Source organism: Pteropus vampyrus, unplaced genomic scaffold (genome assembly GCF_000151845.1).
Source record: "Pteropus vampyrus isolate Shadow unplaced genomic scaffold, Pvam_2.0 Scaffold173, whole genome shotgun sequence".
Taxonomy (NCBI): domain Eukaryota; kingdom Metazoa; phylum Chordata; class Mammalia; order Chiroptera; family Pteropodidae; genus Pteropus; species Pteropus vampyrus.
Window position 1 is genome coordinate 503,260 of NW_011888954.1, and position 22,350 is coordinate 525,609.

At 38.4% G+C, this 22,350-nt stretch overlaps 1 protein-coding gene and 1 long non-coding RNA gene across 5 annotated transcripts in view; one reads left to right on the forward strand and one right to left on the reverse strand.

Annotated features, from left to right (window-relative positions):
- Positions 1–22,350, forward strand: part of BABAM2 (BRISC and BRCA1 A complex member 2) — a 362,799-nt gene that overhangs the window by 181,638 nt on the left and 158,811 nt on the right. For all 4 annotated transcript variants that reach the window (XM_011370731.2, XM_023536945.1, XM_011370732.1 and 1 more), the window contains one exon: positions 14,186–14,295. In XM_011370731.2, the coding sequence (XP_011369033.1) occupies positions 14,186–14,295 (110 nt within the window). The remainder of the gene's footprint in view (positions 1–14,185; positions 14,296–22,350) is intronic.
- LOC111746049 lies at positions 1,751–2,952 on the reverse strand. Its single transcript, XR_002782901.1, has 2 exons — positions 2,870–2,952; positions 1,751–2,390 (listed from the first exon to the last, which is right to left on the reverse strand). It is a non-coding gene; the product is annotated as an uncharacterized LOC111746049 (long non-coding RNA).

Consider the following 22,350-nt stretch of genomic DNA (forward strand, 5'->3'; position numbering starts at 1 on the left):
GTTTACAATCGGGCCCTTAAACTTGCCCAGCTTCAGCTTTCACTGCTCCCCCCTAGTATCCACTATTTTTTTAGCCTTCCTGAATAGTGCCCTGAATGTGCTGTGTGCCTCTGTACTTTGTTGTCTTTCCATGTGCTATTCTCTCTTTCTTCCACTACCTTATACTTTTTATTCCTTTAGAGCACTTGGATTTTTCCCAACTGAAAACATTATGTTCTTTTTGAAAAGCCATATGAGACAACCAGGTTCGCCTTCTCTTTAGCACCCCTTCTTTGCCCTGCCATAGTTTACCCCCCTCTTCTAACACACCTTTTTTCTAATCTTATCTCTACAATTTTAACCTAACCTAATGGTCAGCTTACTTGTTTATTTTTCCTACTTGACTGCGAAGGTTTTGAGGCCATGTGTTTCTAGTGCCTTCTAGGTGGTGCCTAAGACATAGTGGGGCATTATTACATGTTTGTAGAATGAATGAATGATTAAATCCTGAGGTTGGCCCCAAAAGTATATTCAGTATGGAAGGACAAAAGAAGTAATTAAAGACAGAAGAAATTTTAAAAATCTTAACGTATGTTGTCCAGGCTGCTTAGGCAATCATGGGTCCAGCCATGGTTTATCTGAGGGAAAAGCCTGGTTTACTCTATTGAGGCTTTGCAAGGTTTTTGTTGTTGTTTTTTTGTTTGTTTGTTTTTCTGTTATATTGTTTTTAAACATAGTTTGTTTAACATAGTTTGTGAAACCTGTTTTGGATTGTTGTACAAGCTTTCTTGTACACCTACCAATATTTGATTCAGTAAGTAATAGGCCCAAGAAACCCAGGAAACGAAAGGGCTCAACCTAGTTTGCTATCTTAATTGCATTCTTTCATGCGTATTCAGTATAAAAACTTTTTTCAGTAAGTTGAACCAGAAATGTTAAGCTGTTAATAGCTTCCCTGGAGAATTGCAACTTGCTAGGAGGCTTCGATACTTTCATCATCATTTATGCATCGTGAAATGTCACGATTTCTGTTCATAAGCACAAAACTTATGCAAATGGTCGCCAATTGGTCTTTCTTAAACCTGTTATTAGTTTAGAAGTTAAAGAACCCAAGTCAATGATAAAGTCTAACCCAAGTCAATGATAAAGTCTAACTCAATTTATAGTTCTTCTAAATCTGGACGTCAGCACTTCTATACTTAGTAAAGTTCTAAAATAACAAAGCTACCCACTCACTAGTTATGCTAAGTCCAACATTTATAGTTTTTTTCATTTTTGGAGCTTTTAATACAATATGTTCTTCGTCATATGAATCTTCCTACTCTTCATAACTCCCTCCTCTTTGGATCGTACATTTCCTTTTTGATTCACACAGACCTCATTTAGTAAGTGACACGCGTTTTCAAAGGAAATTTGGATATAGCAGAATGATATAGTGAAAAAAGGCATTGATGTAGGAATCAGCAGTCATGGGTTTTGGTTTCAGCCCTATGACTAATTAGCTATACACATTAGACAATTCACTTCCCTTATCTCAGTTTCTCCATCTGTAAATCTGTGAAGTGTGGGTGTTAGTTAGAATCAGTGGTTACAAACTTTATTTTTAATATGCTGGAAACCTTTATGCAAATGAAATCTTTCTCCCAGTACCCAGTATACAAAACAGAATAGTAGCTGCTCTTAAGACACATTCTCTTAAGACACACACATGATCCCTAGTTCTCTGAATACAGGGTAGTAACAACCACTGGACCATACCTCTAAAGGGTCCTTTTGACCTTTAACAGTCAGTGTTTTTATTTACCTTTCATTTATGTCATTATAACTATGGCACAATTTCGCCAATATCATTGACCCAAAGGAGACAGTCTCAGCAATGCCAGCTCTCTCCGCCTGCCCCCTTTCTCTGGCTCCTCCATAGCATACTGCTGTGGCCAGTTGTAAGAATGTTTGAGTAATACCTTATTGTACTCTCCAGTTTCCACCGTGATCCTTTCCTCCATTTAACTCTAAGTTTTCGGAATATGCCATAGATATTTATTTTTAAATCCTAAACATCTAAGGTATCTTCCACTGTCCTCGCCCAGTGTAAACATCACAGTGCCTCTGTTCTCCTGTTTAATACAGGATGGGTGTCTCAGTCCATTGCTTCTCAGGTCTATCTTCATCTTTGGATTCATGTTCTTTTCCTTAAACACCAGTTCTTTAACTTTAAGCGCTTCTCAAACTCTAATATGCATACAAGTCACCTAAGAATTTAAGTATTCCCCAGGTGAAGCTGATGCTGTTGGTCTGAATAGCAAGGCTCCATTTATCCATGCTTCAGCTTCTGGTGTTCACAAATGTCATGCCACACTTGCATCTCAGATCTGATATTGGTCCTCTGTCTCAGTGTTTTTGAACTAGGTAGTCTGAAATATGGAAGAGGTAGAACTGTCTTCTTTGGAAAACATCCAAAGCTTGCTGTTTAACATCACGCAAGCTGGGAAAGCCAGAGCCTCTTCCCCTTTTACCACTTTTAGAAGTTTGCATTTTTCATCTCGGAATACCTATTACTCTCCTGCTTTATCTCCTCTCTTGTAAAAGCCTAATGCCAGGAAAGAGTGCGATGAATTCATTCTCGGTACACAGAAACAACTGTTGAGGTTTTTAGCTTTTGACAATTGATCATGTACTGTCTTATAGGATCTCTTATTGAAGGAGAAGAAACTAACTTTTCTCATCTGCCTTTTTGAGTTGGGAGACTGATTCTTGCAATTTTTTTCCTTATTGTGTTTATCAAAGTGTCTTATACTAGTAGCTAAATCATAAATGAGTATTGACTTAGTGACAGCACATGGTGTGTTGTTTGGAAATTTATCAGAAATGGCAAAAAAAAAATTGCTCTTACCTTTCTGTAGGATTTGATCTCTCAAAGTTAAATGTTCGAACTTGAGTTTTCTTTTTATTCCAGGGGATGCTCTGAATCCAAGGCTTAATGGCTTATTCTGCCCAGATTTCCACCGATTGCTCTATAATGGAAAGTCAAGTTAATAATTTACATAGACCTCTGTTGTTTCTACTAGGGAAGTCTGCTTGTCAAACCCATTACTGGCAAGCATGTGTAGTCATTCTTTCATACAGACATTTGTATGTTTGTTCATCAAATATTTATTGGGTGCCTATTTTTGTGTTAGGCACCATACTGGGTACCGGGAATACAAAAATGAATTAAAGTTACTGCTCTTAAGGAACTCAATCAGAAAATGATAAGAGCATATATGTAAATAACTTTAAAACACAAGGGAAACAATGACATGTTATCATATAAAGGGTGTAGATAAAGACCTGTAGGATTTCGGAGGAGACACCATTACATCAGAGGGTGAGATCAAGGAGATCTTATGGGAGGACATGGCATCCGAATGGGACTTTAAAAAACAGGTAGAATTGGGGGACATGGGGTTGGGGGATGCTGGGCATTCAGGATCGAGTGGCAGAGTAGACATGATGGAGTAACATGATGGAGTATGGGCACCTGCTGCAGTTAGGCTGTGTCTACAGGGGTAGTGGAAAAATGAGGTTGGAAAGAATACCTCGAAGGGACTTGAATACCAGGCCCATGTAGACAGGTGAGGGCTTTCAAGGCTGGGAGAAAGGTGCAGTAGTCACTCTGCTTCTCGGAGCTCATTTTCTCCATGGGAACTATCTCTCTAGCCAGTTCCATCCCGGTGGAATATGGAGGGATATGGCTCATTTTTTCTAGAGTTCCTAGATGCCCTTTAGGTTCTGCAGATAACATCAATATGCTAATCAGAGGTCCCTGATTACTTCAAGGAGAGAGTCTTGTAGGCTCCATTCTCTATTTTAACACCTGTGGTTTGTGATTGTCTCTGGGTGATGAGGATTTGGTGCCAGGTGGCTGAAATAACTTGGAAGTAACCAATTGCCTAGTTGCCATGGGCGCCAGGGAGTGTGAGCCATGTAACTTGCTCGTGGGTGGTTGGGTGGGTGCAAAGGTGTTATGTGCTTCTAGAATGCCTTTCCCTTCTGTCCTCGCACACAGAACCACCTGGGGAGAATCTCTAAACTCCATGATGCAAAGCAACCTGGAGAGGAAAGGATAGGGTATAACTTTAATAGTAGGAGGAACAGCATGGTAATGGAGATATCAGACCAACAGTCTGGAAGGAGCAAGAGAAGTGAAACTAACATTTATTAAGCGCTTTCTTCATGCCTGGTTCTGCGCTCAGCACTTTCATATACACTTGCCAAAGCTGTGCAAACCTGTTGCTTTCTGTAGCGCCTACATTTAGCATATCATATGGAAAAACCAAAACATGTAAACTCTTTGCAAAAAAAAAAAATTTATTTCTATAGCTAGTAGATCACCATTTTTGTGCAGTTTTTAAGTTGCCTTATGAACTTGCAAAACATTTCATGTATTCACATGGCATGCTGCTATGGATTTTTCTGCCTTTAGCATTGGCACCTCTACTATCTTTTTGTTCGTTGGGTGAGGTTTTGGGGGTATCCATCTAAGGCCCATTGTGGTTTACTGTGCTGTTTCAGGTCCACCGGGATGGGAAGCAGTAAGTCCAGGGAAATAACCTAACTGCAGCCAGAGCCTGGAGCTGCAGGCAGATCGATTTAGCAAAGTGTGCATCTGGCATGTGTGGAGGCACGCAGATCATCTTTGTCCTAAAAGTCCTTTTTTAGGTTCTGATTAGGGCCTGGCATTTCATAGTGTGTAACGAGTATTCAAATAACCCAGGGATGAAAGTCTCTCATTAGCATGGAATTCTGCAGATTTTGATTTTCCACGGTTATCATCTGTTAGTTTAATATTTTACAAGAGAAAATGTTGGTTATAAGTGAAGGAAAACCACTTCAAACCAGCTTAAGCATGTATTGCAATTTATTAGCTTTCCAAAGCCAGGAGAAAGTTGAATAACCAAACCACAATAGGAGCAGGACACAGTTGGCCCGAGAACCACAGAGACTAAGGATGTGAATGGTATCGGGATTCTCTCTCCTCTCCTCTCTGCTTCTCTCGGTGTGTTGGCTTTATTTTCTCACACGATAGCTTAGCCTCTTTCATGTATGAGAAATATGGCTAGTGACAGTTTGTTTTTGTTTTTGTTTTTGTCTCTGCAAAGGGACTGGCCTACGCTTGGCCCCCAAGTTCACAAATCTTGAGGGAAAAACCGGCCTCTCCCTGCACCCATCAGCTGTTCCCAGGGGATAGGAATAGGTAGCTTCATCAGGAGCTATAAGGATTGGGGGGATTGGGGGGGATCGGGGCCTTGGGTTGGGGACTAGAAGAGAGAGGGGCTTCTCAGGAAAAGAGAATGTGACAGATAGCAACATCAGAGATGTCCACTATGTCGACTACCACTTTAAATCTGTGTTTTTCTATTTTTTTCAAAAAGCTATATAAACTATTTATATAAATGCTTTATCTACCTTTAAATTATAGAGACATACTGGAGATGTGGTCAAGTAAATGATGTTCATATTTGTTCTGTACATGCTTAAATAAAACTCACCGTTATTTTAATTTGTTTTGTTGGGCTCTTGGATAAAAGTCTGGCACAAGGTTTATATTAGTAGATGTGGGTAAAAATCACAACCCAGAGATGCTTGAAGTTGTGATTCAATATGATTTGTAAAACAATTGCATATTTAACTAAGCTCAGCTTCTTATTGGACTCATTAAGAATACAATGTTAGAGCAACAGAGGAAACCCCACACTCCAGATTCTTTCTGTAAAAACATTGGTGAATTTTTAGAGAAGGTGGTGGTAGCAGGAAAACACCATTTGCTTTCAGCGAGGCCCCAGGCCGCACTGCAGAGGCTCCCCTTCACCCTCCGCTGGCCTCCTGGAGGGAAGGCTCCATTTCACACATCTTCTAGAGCTGTGACTATTCAAAGGAAGTCGGTGGTTCTCAAGGCTGTGTCTCTTAGGTGTAATAACTGATGGGACAGTACTTGACCAACAAAATCTTGATCATCATTATTTTAAAAGAGCCAGGATTTCCCCCCTCAAACTTTATTTGTACAACATGTGTTTCAATTTAGCTTTATAAACAGAAGCTATAACCAGCATATTAGGGTAAGTACAGCTTTACAAGGAGATTCCTGCATAAATGAGAGCAATGAAGTGGTCTTTGTTTATGAAAATAATAAGCAAGGTATACATTTTAACAAACCCTAACACCATACTATATCATGACATCTAGTAGTAATGAACTCAAGATGTCACTTTTGCAACACATGGGTAGGTGACAACAGCTCTATCCTGGTGTCCTTGACTCACCCTCGCTATTTCCAGAACGTTTGCAGTTATCCTTTCCTGACCTGACAATCAGCTCTTCTTATTTCACTGAATATAGTTAATCATAGAATGTGCCTAACCAAACATAATTAAAGGAAGGTTGATTTAATGGTTAAGAACGCCACCGTCCTCATCAGTGTTTTTAGAGAAACTATCTTCCTTCCTTAACTGAATCTGGGTGAAGATGACAAACGGATGCATTTTATTTGGCATAGTGATCTTTATGATTTTTAGTCCATTTACTCTTAAGAATCTTAATTTCTTGCTCCATAGTTTCTAAAAACAAAGTTTTTCAATGTTTAATTAATTCTTTTTACAATTCAGCAGTAAGAAATATATATTTTGCATTGCATGTTCACCGCCCATAGTTAGATTTCTTTCTGTCACCACATATTTGACCCCTTTTACCCCATCTACCTCCCCTCCCCTCCCCACATCTGGTAACCACTAGTCTGTAGTCTATGTCCATGAGTCTCTGTTTGTTTGTCCTGTTCATTTGTTGCTTTTAGGTTTATATCCCACATATAAGTGATATCATGTGGTTTTCAACTTTTTCTGTCTGGCTTATTTCGCCTAGCATGATTATCTCAAGGTCTATCCATGTTGTCGCAAATGGCAATATTTCATCTCTTCTTATGGCCGAGTAATATTCCATTGTCTATGTGTACCACAGCTTCTTTATCCAATCATCTATCATAGGACACTTTGGTTGCTTCCATGTCCTGGCCACTGTGAATAATGCTGCTATGAACATTATTATTGGTGTGAAAACACCTTTTTGGATATGAGTTTTCACGTCTTTGGGGTAAATACCCAGTAGAGGGATTGCTGGATCATATGGTAGATCAATTCTTAGTTTTTTGAGGAACCTCCATACTGTTTTCCATAGTGGCTGTACCAATATGCAGTCCCACCAGCAGTGTATGAGGGTTCCTTTTTTAAAAGCAAATATTAAAACACATAAAGCACATACTTCTCAGTTTGTTTTGAATACTCATTGTGTCTGGTGCAGGTGAGATAGTCTGTTTCGGGTAAAAAAGGAATAAGAAATGGTTCCTTAAGTTGCTCGTGGTCTTTTGGAGCATACAGGATTTAGACACCAGGAGAACAAGTAAATGTATAGCAAATCTCTGATACCTTTTTTGCTTGTGGGTTTCCAAGTTTTTTATACCCTTCTCTGAGCATTGATACTGAGTCTCTTCTTCTTTGCGCCCAGCAGTGTGCTAGGGGGTATAGCATCATAGTTAAAGAGTTCAGGTTCTGAGTCAACATACATGGGTTCAGAATTCACCTTCACCATTTTGTCTCTCTCAGCCTTAGTTTCTTCAACTGCAAATGTATAATAATAGTACCTACCTTATGAGATTGTTATGACTATATGAGATAACGCACATAAAGCACTAGGCAGAGTGACTATTGAGTAAACACTGAATAAATGTGAGCTGCTATTATTGGACATACTAGGAAGTATGAGAGTTCCACCCTGCCCTCAAGAAATCCACAGTCTATTTGGAGTATGAAATATATACTACTTAAACAGCTTGGGCAATGCAGGAAGCTACGTGCTGAAAACTACCAAGGGCAGACACAGATCAGTTTGCAGCTGAAAGGAATCTTAATGGAACAAGTGAATTTACAGTCACAGTTAAAGAAATTAAAAACACACCAATTAAGAAAAGGAGAGAAAGAACTTCTTGATAAGGGAAATGGCAAGTGTAAAACGTGTTAGTGAAGATATAGTAAAATGCATGGGAAGTGACCAAGTTTGTCTGGACTACACAGGAGACTCTTTTTACTGCCATTTCCATTCGGAGAAACCAAAACAGAAGTAACTTGCTTATACGCAGTCTTCATAAGAGATACCAAAATATCAAAGGACTTTTTAGCCAAGAACTCAGTTTGTGGTGGAGGTAGGCTGTACCCATGCCTTCTGGTCTCCTGCCCAGCACTGCCATCCCTGCTACATGGAGAGGAGGTGGCTCAGGGCTTGGGTCACATCAACAGGCAAAAGAGCCAGACATGGGACCTATTTCTCCTTCTTCCTCAGCTGTGCTCCTCACTTTGGATTTGTTTTGCTTTCTGACTATACTGCTTCATCTGGTACTTATATATTTCCCAGCACTTTGATGAAAAGGAAATGACCCGATTTCCAAGATGAGCTGTGTCATTACTAGACAGAGAGATCCCCTTAAACAGTGAGACCAAGGTCTTGACTTATGTACAGCATTTTCCTGTCCTTCGGTCTTCTGCATAGATTTAATTCTACTTCTAGAATATTTATTGCCATGTCTTAACGCTAATAGAATCCACACTCAAATTTTGATTGGGTTTGTTGATGTTGGTATATAAAACAGTGAGTCGAGGATTTTTAAATCCTAAATCTCCACTCTTAAGTAATGAGAGGCGACTACTGGGTCGCCATAAGGCTGTCTTTAACCACCCGCTCTAAGCTTCCATTCCCTCCCTACGGTCCCTCCTTACTCCTTATCCCCTTTTCCTGCTTTGTTTTTTCTCTCGATACATAACGTATGTTTTCCTTTGTTAAAGGCAAGAATGGTAGCGCCATGAGGGTCTTGTTTTCTTAAAAACACTTGACTTGGAAAAACCTAAGTTTATGTAATGTGATGATGAATCTATATTATCATAATACTGGGACCTTATAAATATAAACCTCTTTTAGGATGATTTTTAAAAGATTCTGTTTTGGAAATGTAATTAATTTGCCATAGCTTTGAAAAAACTCAGAGCTTTTGTATAATGAGGTGCCTACCAGACCTAGTTTTTAGTCACACTAGGAATCATGATTAATCCTGGGTCTAGTTTAATACCATTTAAATATAGCTCAAAATGGTTCTTTTTGATTTTTGACATACTGTATAATAGCTTCTTTATAATTCTTATGTCTGTAAACTGATTTTGCTAGTAATGGTTATAGCTTTGTTGTAAGCCTTTTTGAATTGAGAAATACAATGGGTTTTTTAGTTTTCCTATGTGATCTGTGTTTTGTAATATTTATTGTGCAGCTAATGTCTATCAGCAATTAGTTAATTGGTAGTTTGTACCTATATTGACATTCAGTACATAGGGGCTTGTTTAATAGCTGCTGTCTTTACTTGGGAAATTAGCATATCAAAGGGGTGCAGCCAGTAATGATAAATTGTACTTGTGTTTACTTTTATTTCCAAGGCTAATTGTTGGGGTTTTTTTTCCTGTACCCTTTTGATATTTAAAAGAGCTCCAATTGAGAATAGTTACATAAATAAACCATTATGACCTAAGCAGAATATTAACTTTTATTAGGTGTCTCCTTCGCTAAAGAATGGTTTAGATTTGAGTTTACTTTAATAAAGATCTTAAGTAGTCATAGATTGAAGGAACTAGAGAGTATTAAGAATTTTTCTAACTGAAAGCACTTTCTCTTTAACTCCCACCATTTACTCATTCTTACAGTCATTCCTGCATTGCTTCGTTTTATTTCAACCAGTTTGCTGTGTACATAGCATGCCACTGACACTGGGGATGCAAAAATGAACAGGAAAGGCTCCCAGCCTGCCAGGAACTCAGCATTCTAGTTATTCACTATCAGCTGTAACAGCCCTTTCTGCTCTAGTCTAGTGCTGAGCCAAACCCACTGTTAAATCTCAGCAGTGTGTCATGGCCACCATTGCCTCACCGTGCCTGACACACCTTTATAAAGGTAGGAGGCTGCATTCTTTTTTAACTTCAGCAGATTCGGCATCTTTTCCTTCACTTTAGCCTGTTGCAGTTTTAAATGTGCAGATAGAAAGCCCTGAAAACGTATACTTGTACATTTTAAATGTCCCCTACTACTCTGTAACCACCTCCTGTTTTCCAAACGCTACCATTAGTGGTTGCAATAATCATCTGTAATGTTAGCTTCTAAGAACCATGGTACAAGAGCTTCTTTTATAATTTCCCAGATGGGAAGGAACACATGTACAAGCCTGTTAGAGCTGCAGAAACTGGAAACAGCACTGTGTGGATTTGTATTTTTGGAACTCTTTGGGCTTATTTAAGCACTCAAACCTAGGTAACCATTAGGAATCAAATACCAATTCGGGGAAAACTCGTGTGCCACTCTAAGGGGAATCAGTCTTACCAAAGTAGTTTGTAAAAGAAACTCCTGGGAACATATATTCAGACTAATATATAGTCAGAAAAACATATATTCAGACTAATGTTTCATGTACTCTTTGTAGGATACCATGATAAATGTCGATTATAGAAACCAGGGTCTCTCCATTTGTTTAGAGGTTGTCTAAGCATTTGGTTTTTTACTTAAACAGCGAAATGAGAAGTTAAAAAGTAGGAAAGAGAAATAATTATAAATTATCCATGGGTATATGGAATGAAGCTGCTAATTAAAATGGTTTTCGGTGGCCCCTAGTTTTTGCACTTTTTTTATTTGTTTTTTTTTTCCTGTTTTTTGTTTTGTTTTGTTTTGTTTTGTTATTACAGGGTTTTGTGACTTGTAGTCATAGCCTTGACCTTTAACAAGGAAACTCAGCCATTCGGGAAAGGTATCTGAAAATCAGTGTTAGTACTTTTTAAATTGTCTTTATGGTAACCAATCTAACTCTAAAGAGGACTGCTTCTAAACTTTGATCACAAAATGAATTTGTCCTTCAAATATGAAGTTTTTCAAGCTTAGCTTTAACATTAATCTTAGATATTTTATGAGTTTTAGAGTCATATAATATAATTACATAGTTTCTATTTGTTGAGACTGTATTTTTAAAGTTTTCCTTCCTCATTTTATAGAAAAGAATGTTCAAGGGTGAATATTTTATCATCTGTGCAAAAGCAAAAAGCAGTAGGTAAACTCAGACTCTCAGTCTTGGCTCTCTTTTTAAAGCCACTCGTTTTAGGGAACTTGGAGTATTGTGGGGAGTAAGAGCAAGGAGTCAGGACTTAGTTTCCAGACAACACTGATGACAGCAACTTTTGGAAAGCAGGTTCCTGAAAATCACTAGATATGGAGGATAAACGTTAGGAAGTAACATTAATTTGTTCACTAATTTATTCATTCAGCAAACACTGAGTAGTTTCTGTGTTCTAGGTACTGTACTAAGGTCCTCCTGTTACATACTCACTGTATCATACCACCTAAAAATATATTCTAGAGCTATTCAAATGTACATGGAAAAATAAAATGATAACAGTGTTAGATGAAAAACTAGGGAAATAGTTTAAAAACCTCAATTATTTTGACCAGATTTAACTCTAGAGAAACCTAAATTTTCTGTGGTATCAGAAGAGCCCCCAAAGTAAAACATCAAAGCTAGACTGAGAGAAAATATTTATAACACGTGGTAGACACGAGTTAATAAACCTAATAAACAGCAATTACAAAAAAAGTCTAAGAATCTTAAAACAAAATGGACAATGAATTTGATTAGAAAATTTACAGAAATGTAAATGATCAATAAACAAGTGAAAAGTTGCTCAGCTTCATTTATAGAATCTAAATTGAGATACCATTTTCCAGCTGTCAGATTGCCAACATTAAATTAAAAAGAGTGACAACAGCCAGTAATATTTAGTTATTCAGCATGAGTGGAAACCGGCTCTCTCTCACACTGATGCAAATTCATGGGTCCAAATGTGAATTGCTGTAAATTTTAAGAAAAACAATCTACTAAACTCTAATAAAAAGAGAAATGTTCATAACCTTTGGCCCAACAAGCTCAGTTCTCGTTATCTATTAAGGAATATAAATCCCGCTAGTAAAGAATACATATACAGTGATATTTACTATAGCACTATCAAGTGACTAAGAACTACAAATAACCTGAACGTCTGTTGCTAGGAGAATGGTTTAATAAAAATAAATTCATGTCATGGAATATTATGTGGCTATTTAGAAAGCAATTGGTAGACTGATATTTATAATATGATTCCATTTGGGAAAACAAAACAGAAAAGTTAAAGAGCTATTTATATGCAAGTGTGTGTATGTTTTTATGAGTATAGAAAAAGCCATTTAAGGCTACACACACAGTTAATATTGGTTACTCTGAAAATTGAGAGTGGAAGAGCCTTTTTCTCCATAAACCTCTGTATGGTTTGACTTGTTACAGCAAGCCTAAGTTTTACCACGTAAAACCAAAAAACAATGGAGAAGTTAAGAAACAAAGAATGAAAAGGGAGGGGGGAGGTGGCCAAAGAGGAGAAGACCAGGAGATTGCAGTTTCTTATAAGCAAGAAAACAGGAGTCGCAGAAGAGAAAGATCACCCGTGTCAAATACTGTTTAGAGATCAAGTAAAATAAGGCTAGAGAAGCATTTGCTGCGTGCAGTGGATGCCCGGGGTGGGAGCGATGTTGATGAACTAATAGGGTCAGAGCGGGTATGTGCTGGGCTCTGGTAGTGCGAAGGCAGTCGAGACGGGGAGAGTAGGCAGCTCTTTAAAGCCGTCTTTGAAGGAGAGGAGAGAGAATCCAGGGAACTGTGTAGAGACCAGCATGGTTTTATTTTTATTTTTTAATATGGGAGAGACTTCTGGTCCTTGTCCCTTTGTACATCCTATAGACACAATAGAAGGCAGAGCAAGAAGACTGATGATTTTAATGCTGAGGAGGATGAGTGTGATGACAGCTTCCCAGGACGCTGGGAAAGAAGGGGTGAGGTTAGTTTTAGACAGAAGGAAGGACATCACATCTGAGGTTCTCAATGCTCACTGGCAGTGATTTTTGAAACCTAGGTTGGGCTTCTCCTAGGATGGCTGCCTAGCCCTCCTGGGACCTATGTACTAATCCAGAATTATAGGTCATCTTAACAGTCTCTATGGGTGAAGGCGTACAATTCTATTAAATTTTTAAAAAAAATTGTATTTGACTTGGAGCTACTACCAACCAAAAATAATCATTAAGTGTTACTAAAATTTGGTATTCACAAATTAAAATCACATGCTACTAGAATTTATTCTCACTCAGTATTCTATTCAGAAGTCTGACAACTACTTGGTACTTGGCAATAGTTGTATAGTGCACAACTATACATAGTTGTAAGTCCCACAGTTTTAGTTCAGGACACTTCATCAGTGTATAATTAGTATTGGCTTGAGATGGTTATGACATTTGATTGCTGCTGTGCTTGCTTTTTAATTATAAGTCAGAGTAAGTGTAGCCTTATCATTATCAGTTTACTTTATTGTAGATTATTTGATTAACCTCTCAGTGTTTCCTGATACATATTTGGATCAACAATATTTTTGTCTTATAATATTCTTATAACTAGACTTTAGGATATTTATGTCTTATAGTTCATACATGAATCATTATAATCATTTTGCTAAAGTACATGTGTATATAACCTCCTGCCATTTGCTTGTATGGTGGCACACTTCATAGTGATATGTTTCTTGGGAATTTTTGCAGTTTAAATAACTTAAAACATACTATCAAGGTAGGTATAATAAAATTACTGGGTATTTAAGGATTTTGTTGTCTTTTGATATAAATTATAACTCATTCTTCCTATAAAACATAAATTATAAGCCATTTACAAATACATAAACTATAAGCCATTATACGTATTGCCAGCAATATGTTTACTGCAGATTGTTAACTATGTTTTTAACTAATTCTTTGTTATCACCAGATTCACTCTTTCTGTCTTGGAATATAGGAACAAGTGAGACAGGTGGGGGTCTTCTCCTCATTGCGGTAGGCTTTGGTCAGACAGTTTGAAAGCAGTCACTCTAGGGGAGTGACAAGGTATGTGGCAAAGGATGTACAGAGCTTCTAAATTCGAATCCAGGTAACTCACACTTTCTAGTCTCAATGACAGTGGACTGTGTGCTCATCACCAAAAAGATGTTACGAGAGCAGGTACTGATGCCATTGTGTTTTTCGCTTCCTGTTTAAGGATGTAAATGAAGATCCTGGAGAAGATGTGGCCCTTCTTTCTGTCAGTTTTGAGGACACTGAAGCCACTCAGGTGTACCCCAAGCTGTACTTGTCACCCCGAATTGAACAGTAAGTATCAATGTCATTGATTTTATGGAGCCTGGTGCTTCTCCTTGTTAACCAAATGTGTCTCCTTAATTCTTTTGCCACTCTTGAAATCTTACAATGATTTTTCTTTATTGACTTTGTTTTCTTAAAATGAATTGTATTAGTTTAGGTTGCAAAGTAAATGCAGTTAGCATTTGCCATTGCAGTCTTTGGATGAGTCTCAGCTGCGCAGTTCGTGATATGAACGCTGTACCTTTGTAGAGAGAGATGAGTAGGCAGACTGCATCTGAAATTGCTGTGCCTTCCATATGTTCCCTGGGTGGGTATGGTTATACCTTAAAGAAGACTGCAGAACAACATCGTACCCAGTTTCTTACATATTTGTAACTATTATAGTTACTTGTAAAAATGTAACTAGTCTCTTGAAAATATTAAACACTTATTCAGAAGTTAGTAAAGGTAATATTAGAGGCAGATAGCTTGAAAAGATGACATGCTTGAATTATTTTTCTGTGTCTAAATAGCTCTGTATAATTTTACACAACATTCAGGTTACATAGTATAAGTAGTTTGATATTACATTTGTTTTAACCAAACTACGTCACTCATCAGTAATGAATTTTACAAGGACTAGCCTCACAATGTGCTTATTGTTGGCTAAAATGCTTTAGTAGCTTATTCTAGTTCAAAGGAAGCCGGGGTTCATTGAAAATAGATTGCAACCAGATTTGGTTGGGATCTTCTGACAGGACAGATTTTTCATCAGCAGAGAGAGTTTTACAGACGCAGATTGAAATGTATTATTAAAATTCTCTCTTAAGTCATTTAATCAAGGTTGGCTGATTTCTGTCTGTGACATGTGGTCACCATTCAACATCCATATACGAAGCCATTTTTACCCCCGACCTTAGTCATTCTAATTCATGAATCATGAACTTACCGTCTTACACATAGCTCTTTATACTCAAATATGGAAGATTATGAGCATCAGTAATCTATAGTCATTCTCTCATTTATTTGTATACCACTGACAGTACCTAGGACAGGATTTCATAGTAGCAGGTGCTCAACGAAGGTTTTAACTTTCAATTGAAAATCTAAACCCGTATCAGTGGGTTAGGGGTGCTGGAGGCAGTACAGTGAAGTGGTGACAGGCAAGGTTCTGGGGTCAAGCACATCTGGTTTAAACCCAGGTTCAGCTTACCTACCAGTTAGCAAAACATTTAACATCTTTGAACTTTTCTCATCTGTAAAATAGGGATAATAATACCTATGTCCAAGTGTTGTTTTGAGGGTTATATTAAATATTGGTCATAAAACATTGATTGCAAGGCCTGGCATTATAGCAAGTAGAAGCTATTATTGTTATTTTTATTGATATAGTTCATAGGAAAAGAATGAATGAATGAATAAGTAAATGAGTGGTTAACAGGACAAATGGGGCCGAAAAAGAGAAGATGGGTAATAAGTGAGCAAATACTAGTTCTAGAGTAGCCATTCAGTGTATACCTAATGAGTTAAATTAAGAAGATGTTTTGGTGATGTGAAAAGAGAGACGTTAATGAAACAATCCCGAGATGTAGGTAATAAGAATATATTAGTTAAGCTGCAGCCAAGAATTTACCAGTTCCGAAAAACGATTTTCCTAGCTCCCACGTTATTTTTCTTTGAAGCTATTGCATCTAGTTTGCAAATAAACTTGCTAATAAAATATTTCTCTCTCTAAAGATCTAAGATGTGGTGTGAAAAATTATTAGTGTGGGATATAGTGATTTCCTATTTCTAAAATCTAGCTTTCCTATTCCCTATTTCTAAAATCTAGCTTTCTACATTTTCCTCCGTGTTCATTTTATGTTAAGAACTGGCCACAGCGTACCTTTCCAGATTAATTTCTTATTTTCCCTCCTGTAGCCTATTCTTCAGCCAGACTCTGTCACTTGAAGTTTTCTTAATTCACCTGCACTTTCTTGCTTCTGTGCTTTTGCTAAAGCTTGCCTCCATGTGAAGTGCCCTTCTTTAATGTCCATATCCTGTTGAAATAGTATCAATTTTTCTAAGGCCTATTCGGATGTCATCTCTAGCAACCATTTTCCCTGAGCACAATTAGTCTAGCCTCCTGAACATGTATATGAATTTGTATCACTCTCATAATCTGCTCACCATAGATTTAGTCAATGATGTTCCTTTTTTTTTCTTTTACTAAATTGCAGGCTACTCAAGGGCAAGAAACAAGTCTTTTGTTCCTTAAATAAAGAATAACCTGATTGGCAGTATTCTAGGTCAATAAGTAATTCTCACAAGAAAATATGAAAATGTTACATGAGGTCTTACAGTTTTCCTGGTTGATAAAAATTCACTTAGTAGAGCTGTATTTGTAATACCAACAAACAAACAAACAAAACAAAAAATGAAAAGAACAACCTCCCAAAAAGTTTTTACATCCTTAAGTAGAAGTTATACAAATGACGTTTTAGAGACAAGTTTAAGTGGAAAGTGGTCACATTGTGGTATGACTTTCTAAGGGCTTACACATTCTCTAAAGTTATTAATATTTTTGGTTAACTCTTGCAGAGTTTTGGAAGATTTTGTAGAGTTTAGAGTATACAGAAATAATGTCATTTGAGTAAGGCCAAGGTCAAAAGAAAGATATTAAGAACTGAGTGAAGAGGGGTTGGTATTCCCTTTGATATTGTGTTACGCTCTCATTTCCTTTCTGTGTTTCATACTATCCTGTCGACTCTTGGCTTTCCAGGCATTGATTATAGACTCAGACTTGGAGAGTTCTTTCAGGAGTCATGGGAAAAGCATCCCACGTGGACCCGCCCAAAGCCAACGCCAGACGCTTGCCCTAGCTGAGGCTTGTACTCCTTTTTGGCTTTTACTGTGGCTCTTTCTAGGAAGTCTTCAGCCCCACACAGTGGATTTGACAAGCAGAGGCCCAAGTGAGACCAATAGCCTGATCTGATATTAGGTAAAAATTGACGAAAGGCTTGCATTCTCACCATCTGCTCTCCATGGGCGTGGAAAGATATCTTGAGCCTGGGAGATACCCCATCTCTCTCTGCCCCAGCTTGTCCATGCAGGAAAAGGCTACTTTGGACTTTTGCCATCACATGTAGGAAAAGGGATCAATTTGTTGGACCCTAAAGATTTCTAGGGATGTGGATACAAAATGTCCCCAATTAGACAATTCCCACAAAAGGGAGCATCTGTCAGAGACGTTGGGTAGAAAACTCCCCAGTGCATTATAATTTATGAAGCTCTGAGATGCAATCCCACTTCAGAAGTCTCTCTGTTTACTCGGGGTTCTGGAATAGTTGTCTGGTGTTTCTGGCAGCGCTGGAACACATGACTGCACGCCTTTATGTGTTTAGATGCGTGTTGTTTCCTGGTCTCCCACTGTGCCTGTATGTGGTTTGCAAAGTAAATGCTTCTGAGAACGTCCTGTTTTTCTCAAAAAAGGGGCATTTATGAAATACACATATTTCAGGCTCTATACATTTGTTTTCCAAGGAACTCAAATCAGTCAGTTGAATTAGTTACTGTTCATTAAAAAAAAAAAAAAATGTTGAGGTATGCAAACAAAACCTAGTAGTCAGTTATGCAAAACTCTGACGTCAAATATTAGGGGAGGGGGAAGAAAAACTAGTTTCCAAACCAGTTGCCTTTTTTTTCCTGGCAGCAAAGCTAGAATTGTAAGGTTACATCATCAGAGCTGGCACCAAACATTCTCTACCCACCCCTCCTTCCCAGACTGTTGAGAGTTCCAGCAGTGACACCAGAGGTTAAACGGTCAGCAAAGGCTGCACAGTTCTCCTCCCCAAAAGGTGTGGACCCTTTTCTTGGTGTGAGCTGGTCTGGGGGAGTGGTTTGAAGAAAAGTGGCTCGTCACTCCCTGTGCTGTTCCCACTCGGTGCATAAAAAGAGGACTTCAGCCCCTGAGGCAGACCAGGTGGCATCTTTCACAAGTACAGATTTTGCTTTTAGAACTTTTTGTTGTTGAGTTAGAGTCTGCCTTAGAAATAAGTACTCAAAGCTTACAAATGCTCACATTAACGAGGGCTGCGTGCCTGCAAGTATGTGCATTCATTCTTTCAGGCAGTGAAGGTGCAACGAGAATTGACCAGGTGTTTCAGAGGACAGCAAGATAAATGTCACGTGACTTGTGCCCTTAATTTGCTGTTAATGTAGTAAGGGAAATAAGAACAAATACGGCAAGTTCCAACTTGTGTTTTAGTAAAAGAGGCGCGATAAGACTTGGCATCAGAAGCCCTCTGTTCCTCCACTTATTAGCTGGCAATCCTACTCCAGATACTTAACCTTTTTGAGCCTCATTTCATCTCCTGTAAAGGGGAATAAATCTCAAGTTTCGGTTTCATCTCCTTCAAGGTGGGGATGTATATGGAAGTCCCCACTGCAGTATTTGGCACATGGTCGATGCTCAGTTACATAAATGTCTTGAGTTGTAGAAATACCTAAGAGAAGACTAAGTACTATAAGTGTTCAAAGGAGGAGAAGATCATGTTTCGATTTGATTTGATGGAGGAGGGACTTTGGAAGATTTTGGGAAGCCTGGCTCTTCCAGTATAATGTGGCTTTTCTAGAAATTAAACACGTACTGCTGTAAGTGTAATAAAAATGCATTTATTTAGTGCTTTTAAATGTTCAAACTGCTTTTCACTTTACCATCCCATCTGAGGCTCACGATAGCATTCCAGCATGTGTTTCATAATACATCTTTCCCCCTCCATAACCTGGAATTCTTAGACCCTTACCGGTCTCCTTTGCTGCCTCTACTTTCTTTGTCAACCCATTAAATTATGCTAAATTACGTTTCCCATGATTCCATTCCTAGAGCTCATTCGTGGCCTTACCTCTTTGTGGATGACCCCCAAATACAATTTCACATTCCAGCTTTTCTCTTTGTTTACAGATCTGTTTTTCTAGCCACTTAATAGACATGTCTGCCTGTGTGTTCAGTTGACATCTCAAATTCAAAATGTCTGAAACCAAACTTATCATTCCTCCAACAAACTAATATTTCTTCTTCACAACCCTGTTTTTATTCATGACACTCATTTTCTTCGGCGCCCAGGAGCCACATCTCAAAAGCATTGGCCAACCTGTTGTTTTGTGCTAGAAGTCTCTCTCTCCAGTATCTTTCATTTTTGTCTTCTCTACTTTCATTTCCTAGTTCAGTCCTTCAGTTGCCATGTCTCCTGATGGCCTTTTATTTTAGTTTATCTAGCGCAGAACTGTCACTTTCTTCTCAGGGTAAGGTCATGTAATATCTTTTCCTCATTCAACATCAGCAGTGCCTCCCTATTACCAACCGAATTAAGTACACATCTCAAATCTGGCATTCAAAGTATTCTCTGTTATAGTCCCAGCTGACTTCTACCCCGTCTGGGTTCTAGATGTACCCTGTTGTTCAGCCAAACCGGGTTTTTGCATGATGTCCTATGAACACACCTTTTGTTTTTTTCACTTCTGTACCTTTGCTTGGGCTGCTTCTTATACCAGAACATTGGATTTATCTCCCTCTCCCATAGCACCTGTCCAAGTGCTGTCTATCCTTTTAGATCTTCTCATTGACCACCACCTCTTGGTACTTTTCCTGACCACTACCACCTGTCTCCCCAGTAAGACCACACTTTCCCCTCCTGTGTCTGTGCCTCTATCGACATATTGTTCTCCTGGACTATAAACTCCTTATGAGTGGGCCTCGTTTCTCTCGGTTGAGGGCTGGTGAGCCACAGCCCACCTCCTGCCGAGCTCAGCTGCAGCCCCCACTGATTGGACTCCCTAGTGGGCAGGAAGTTTTGAATCTTTTGGATCCTTGTGCCTACAAACGCAAGCGGTCTCCATGGTCATTGCTCATCACCGTGCCTTGTGGCTAGCCAGCAGGCTTGTTTCCCTTTGGGCCCTCGGTCATGTTTCTGAGAGTTGGAGCTTCATTTCATAGGCATGGTTTATCAGCTGAATCCTGGAGGGGTAACTAGGATTTTGACCTCATGTGACCTCATCTACTCCTCTTGTGGCCTCTGCAGCCTCCCTTTCCCTCCTTTTCCCTCCCACATGTGCCTGGCCACAGACATGGTCACTTAGAACATTAGGGAAGCCTGTAATCAACTGGCAGGGATAAACTTAAACTTGACTAAAGGACTAGGGAAAGGATAGGGGGAGCTTAAAATTAAAATGATGCTACTTAAAATTATGAATGAGATTTCATGAGATTATGGATATTGAATTCAGATAAGTCAGATAAAATAGGCTTTTTTAAAGCAATGAGCAAATTCAATATTTTGTGATTTTATTTAAATTTAATACTGACTTCAACATCTGAACAGGATAGAAAATTTTCATTTTAGATACTCAAAAGGTTTTTTAAGAATAATTAGAAAATCATATAGCTAAACACAGATAGATTTGGAAAAAAAAAAGATGTTTCTTGCCTTTTTTTAAAACCTGCATCAAATTGTCTCAAGAAATGAGACCCCAAATCTCATGGGGTAATTTTGTGTCAGGATTTAAGTAATAGAACATCATAGTAAACATAGTTTAATTTAGCCTTACTCATGTTTACTTGAGTCACTGAGATAATCCTATAATAAATATTGTGCTCCTGGAGGGCTCCCCCCGCCCTTTGATAAATATACACGCCTGAGTATGCTAAGGCAACCAGCTGTCAGGAGGAGATGTGTATTTGGTTTTAGTGGAGCGAGCTCTCTTAGCCTCTAGGGACTTGAGAGGTTCATCTTACGAGTCTGGGAGCAGGGCCAACGGGGTTCTTCGTGACTTAGAATGGAATTCTGAAAAGTACATTCAGCAAGTTTTCATTAGTGAGTTTGGCCTTTTGTCTTGTGTGTGCCTCCCAAAAGATTAAGAGCTCAGTTTGTACTTTGAAACATTACAAAAAAAGAACCAGAATGGAATTTAGTTGGGGGAGAAAAATCAATCAACCCCAAAATACCATATTTTTGGAAACATTCTGGTGTAGAACTCCCACCTCCCTCGTCCCTAAGTTAGTGATGGATATATTGGTGTTTTTTTCTAGCTTTCTTTTTTGGCAGAAAATATACATTTAAAAAGAAGATGGATATAAGTCTCTGGTAACTCAAATCTCACTAGGACAATTTGCTTACACTTATTTGACCCTTAAGCTCTATCTTAGATTTATTTTTGTCTTTGGGCAGGTCTGTGCCTTGTTTCTCTTAAATGCTGTTCTCCTCTCTACAGCATAATGATTAGCTTAAAACTGTAAGATATAATGTGTTTTCATTTTAAAAACCAGACGTAGCACTTTCCTGCGAAACATCTCAAGAGTTTTGTGCAGTGTTTTCTGTAGTGGAGATGAGAAGTTCATGATTTTCAGGGTAACAGTGCATCTCAACAGCAAGGCTCTGAACACTTAGCATTATATTACTGTTTTATGCAGTCAATGTTCATTTATATTTATTCACAAGTAGGAAAATACTCCTCAATGGAAGGTCTGAGACGAAGAGTGGTGGTTAACGAAAACACTAGGCTATGTTATAGTTAGGAGCAGAGAAATTATAAAGTGGAAGAGAAAATGGCCTGGAATATTCCAGAACTGTTGGACAGCACCAATCCTCAGATGCAGGAAGAACAATGAATCTCAAACAGGCTAAATAAAAAGAAATTGATACCAAAGATTAAAAGTATCCAAGGCTGACATGTTATGTTTAAAGGAACAACAGATTGAGACAGACCTCTTTGAAAATCCAATGACAGCCATGAACTTTACCTCCAGAAAAATGTACATACACAAAAAGTTTGAATACAGTTTAGAAAGTAACACAACCTCCTCTGAAGCCAATTCATAAACCTCATCTCAGGATCCTTGTTCTAGATTTCAGTCCTGCATTTTTAATGCCTTTTATACTATCTTATGCTAGAGTAATCACTGAAGCTTCAAATTTAATGTCTAAAGTGCCGGTTATCTTCCAACACTGCCTTTCTCCCCTTCCCTCAAATCTACTCTTCTCCTTTGTTCTTTATTTTTGTTAGTGACTTTACCATCCCAGTGGCCCCAGCCATGAAACCTCGGCATCC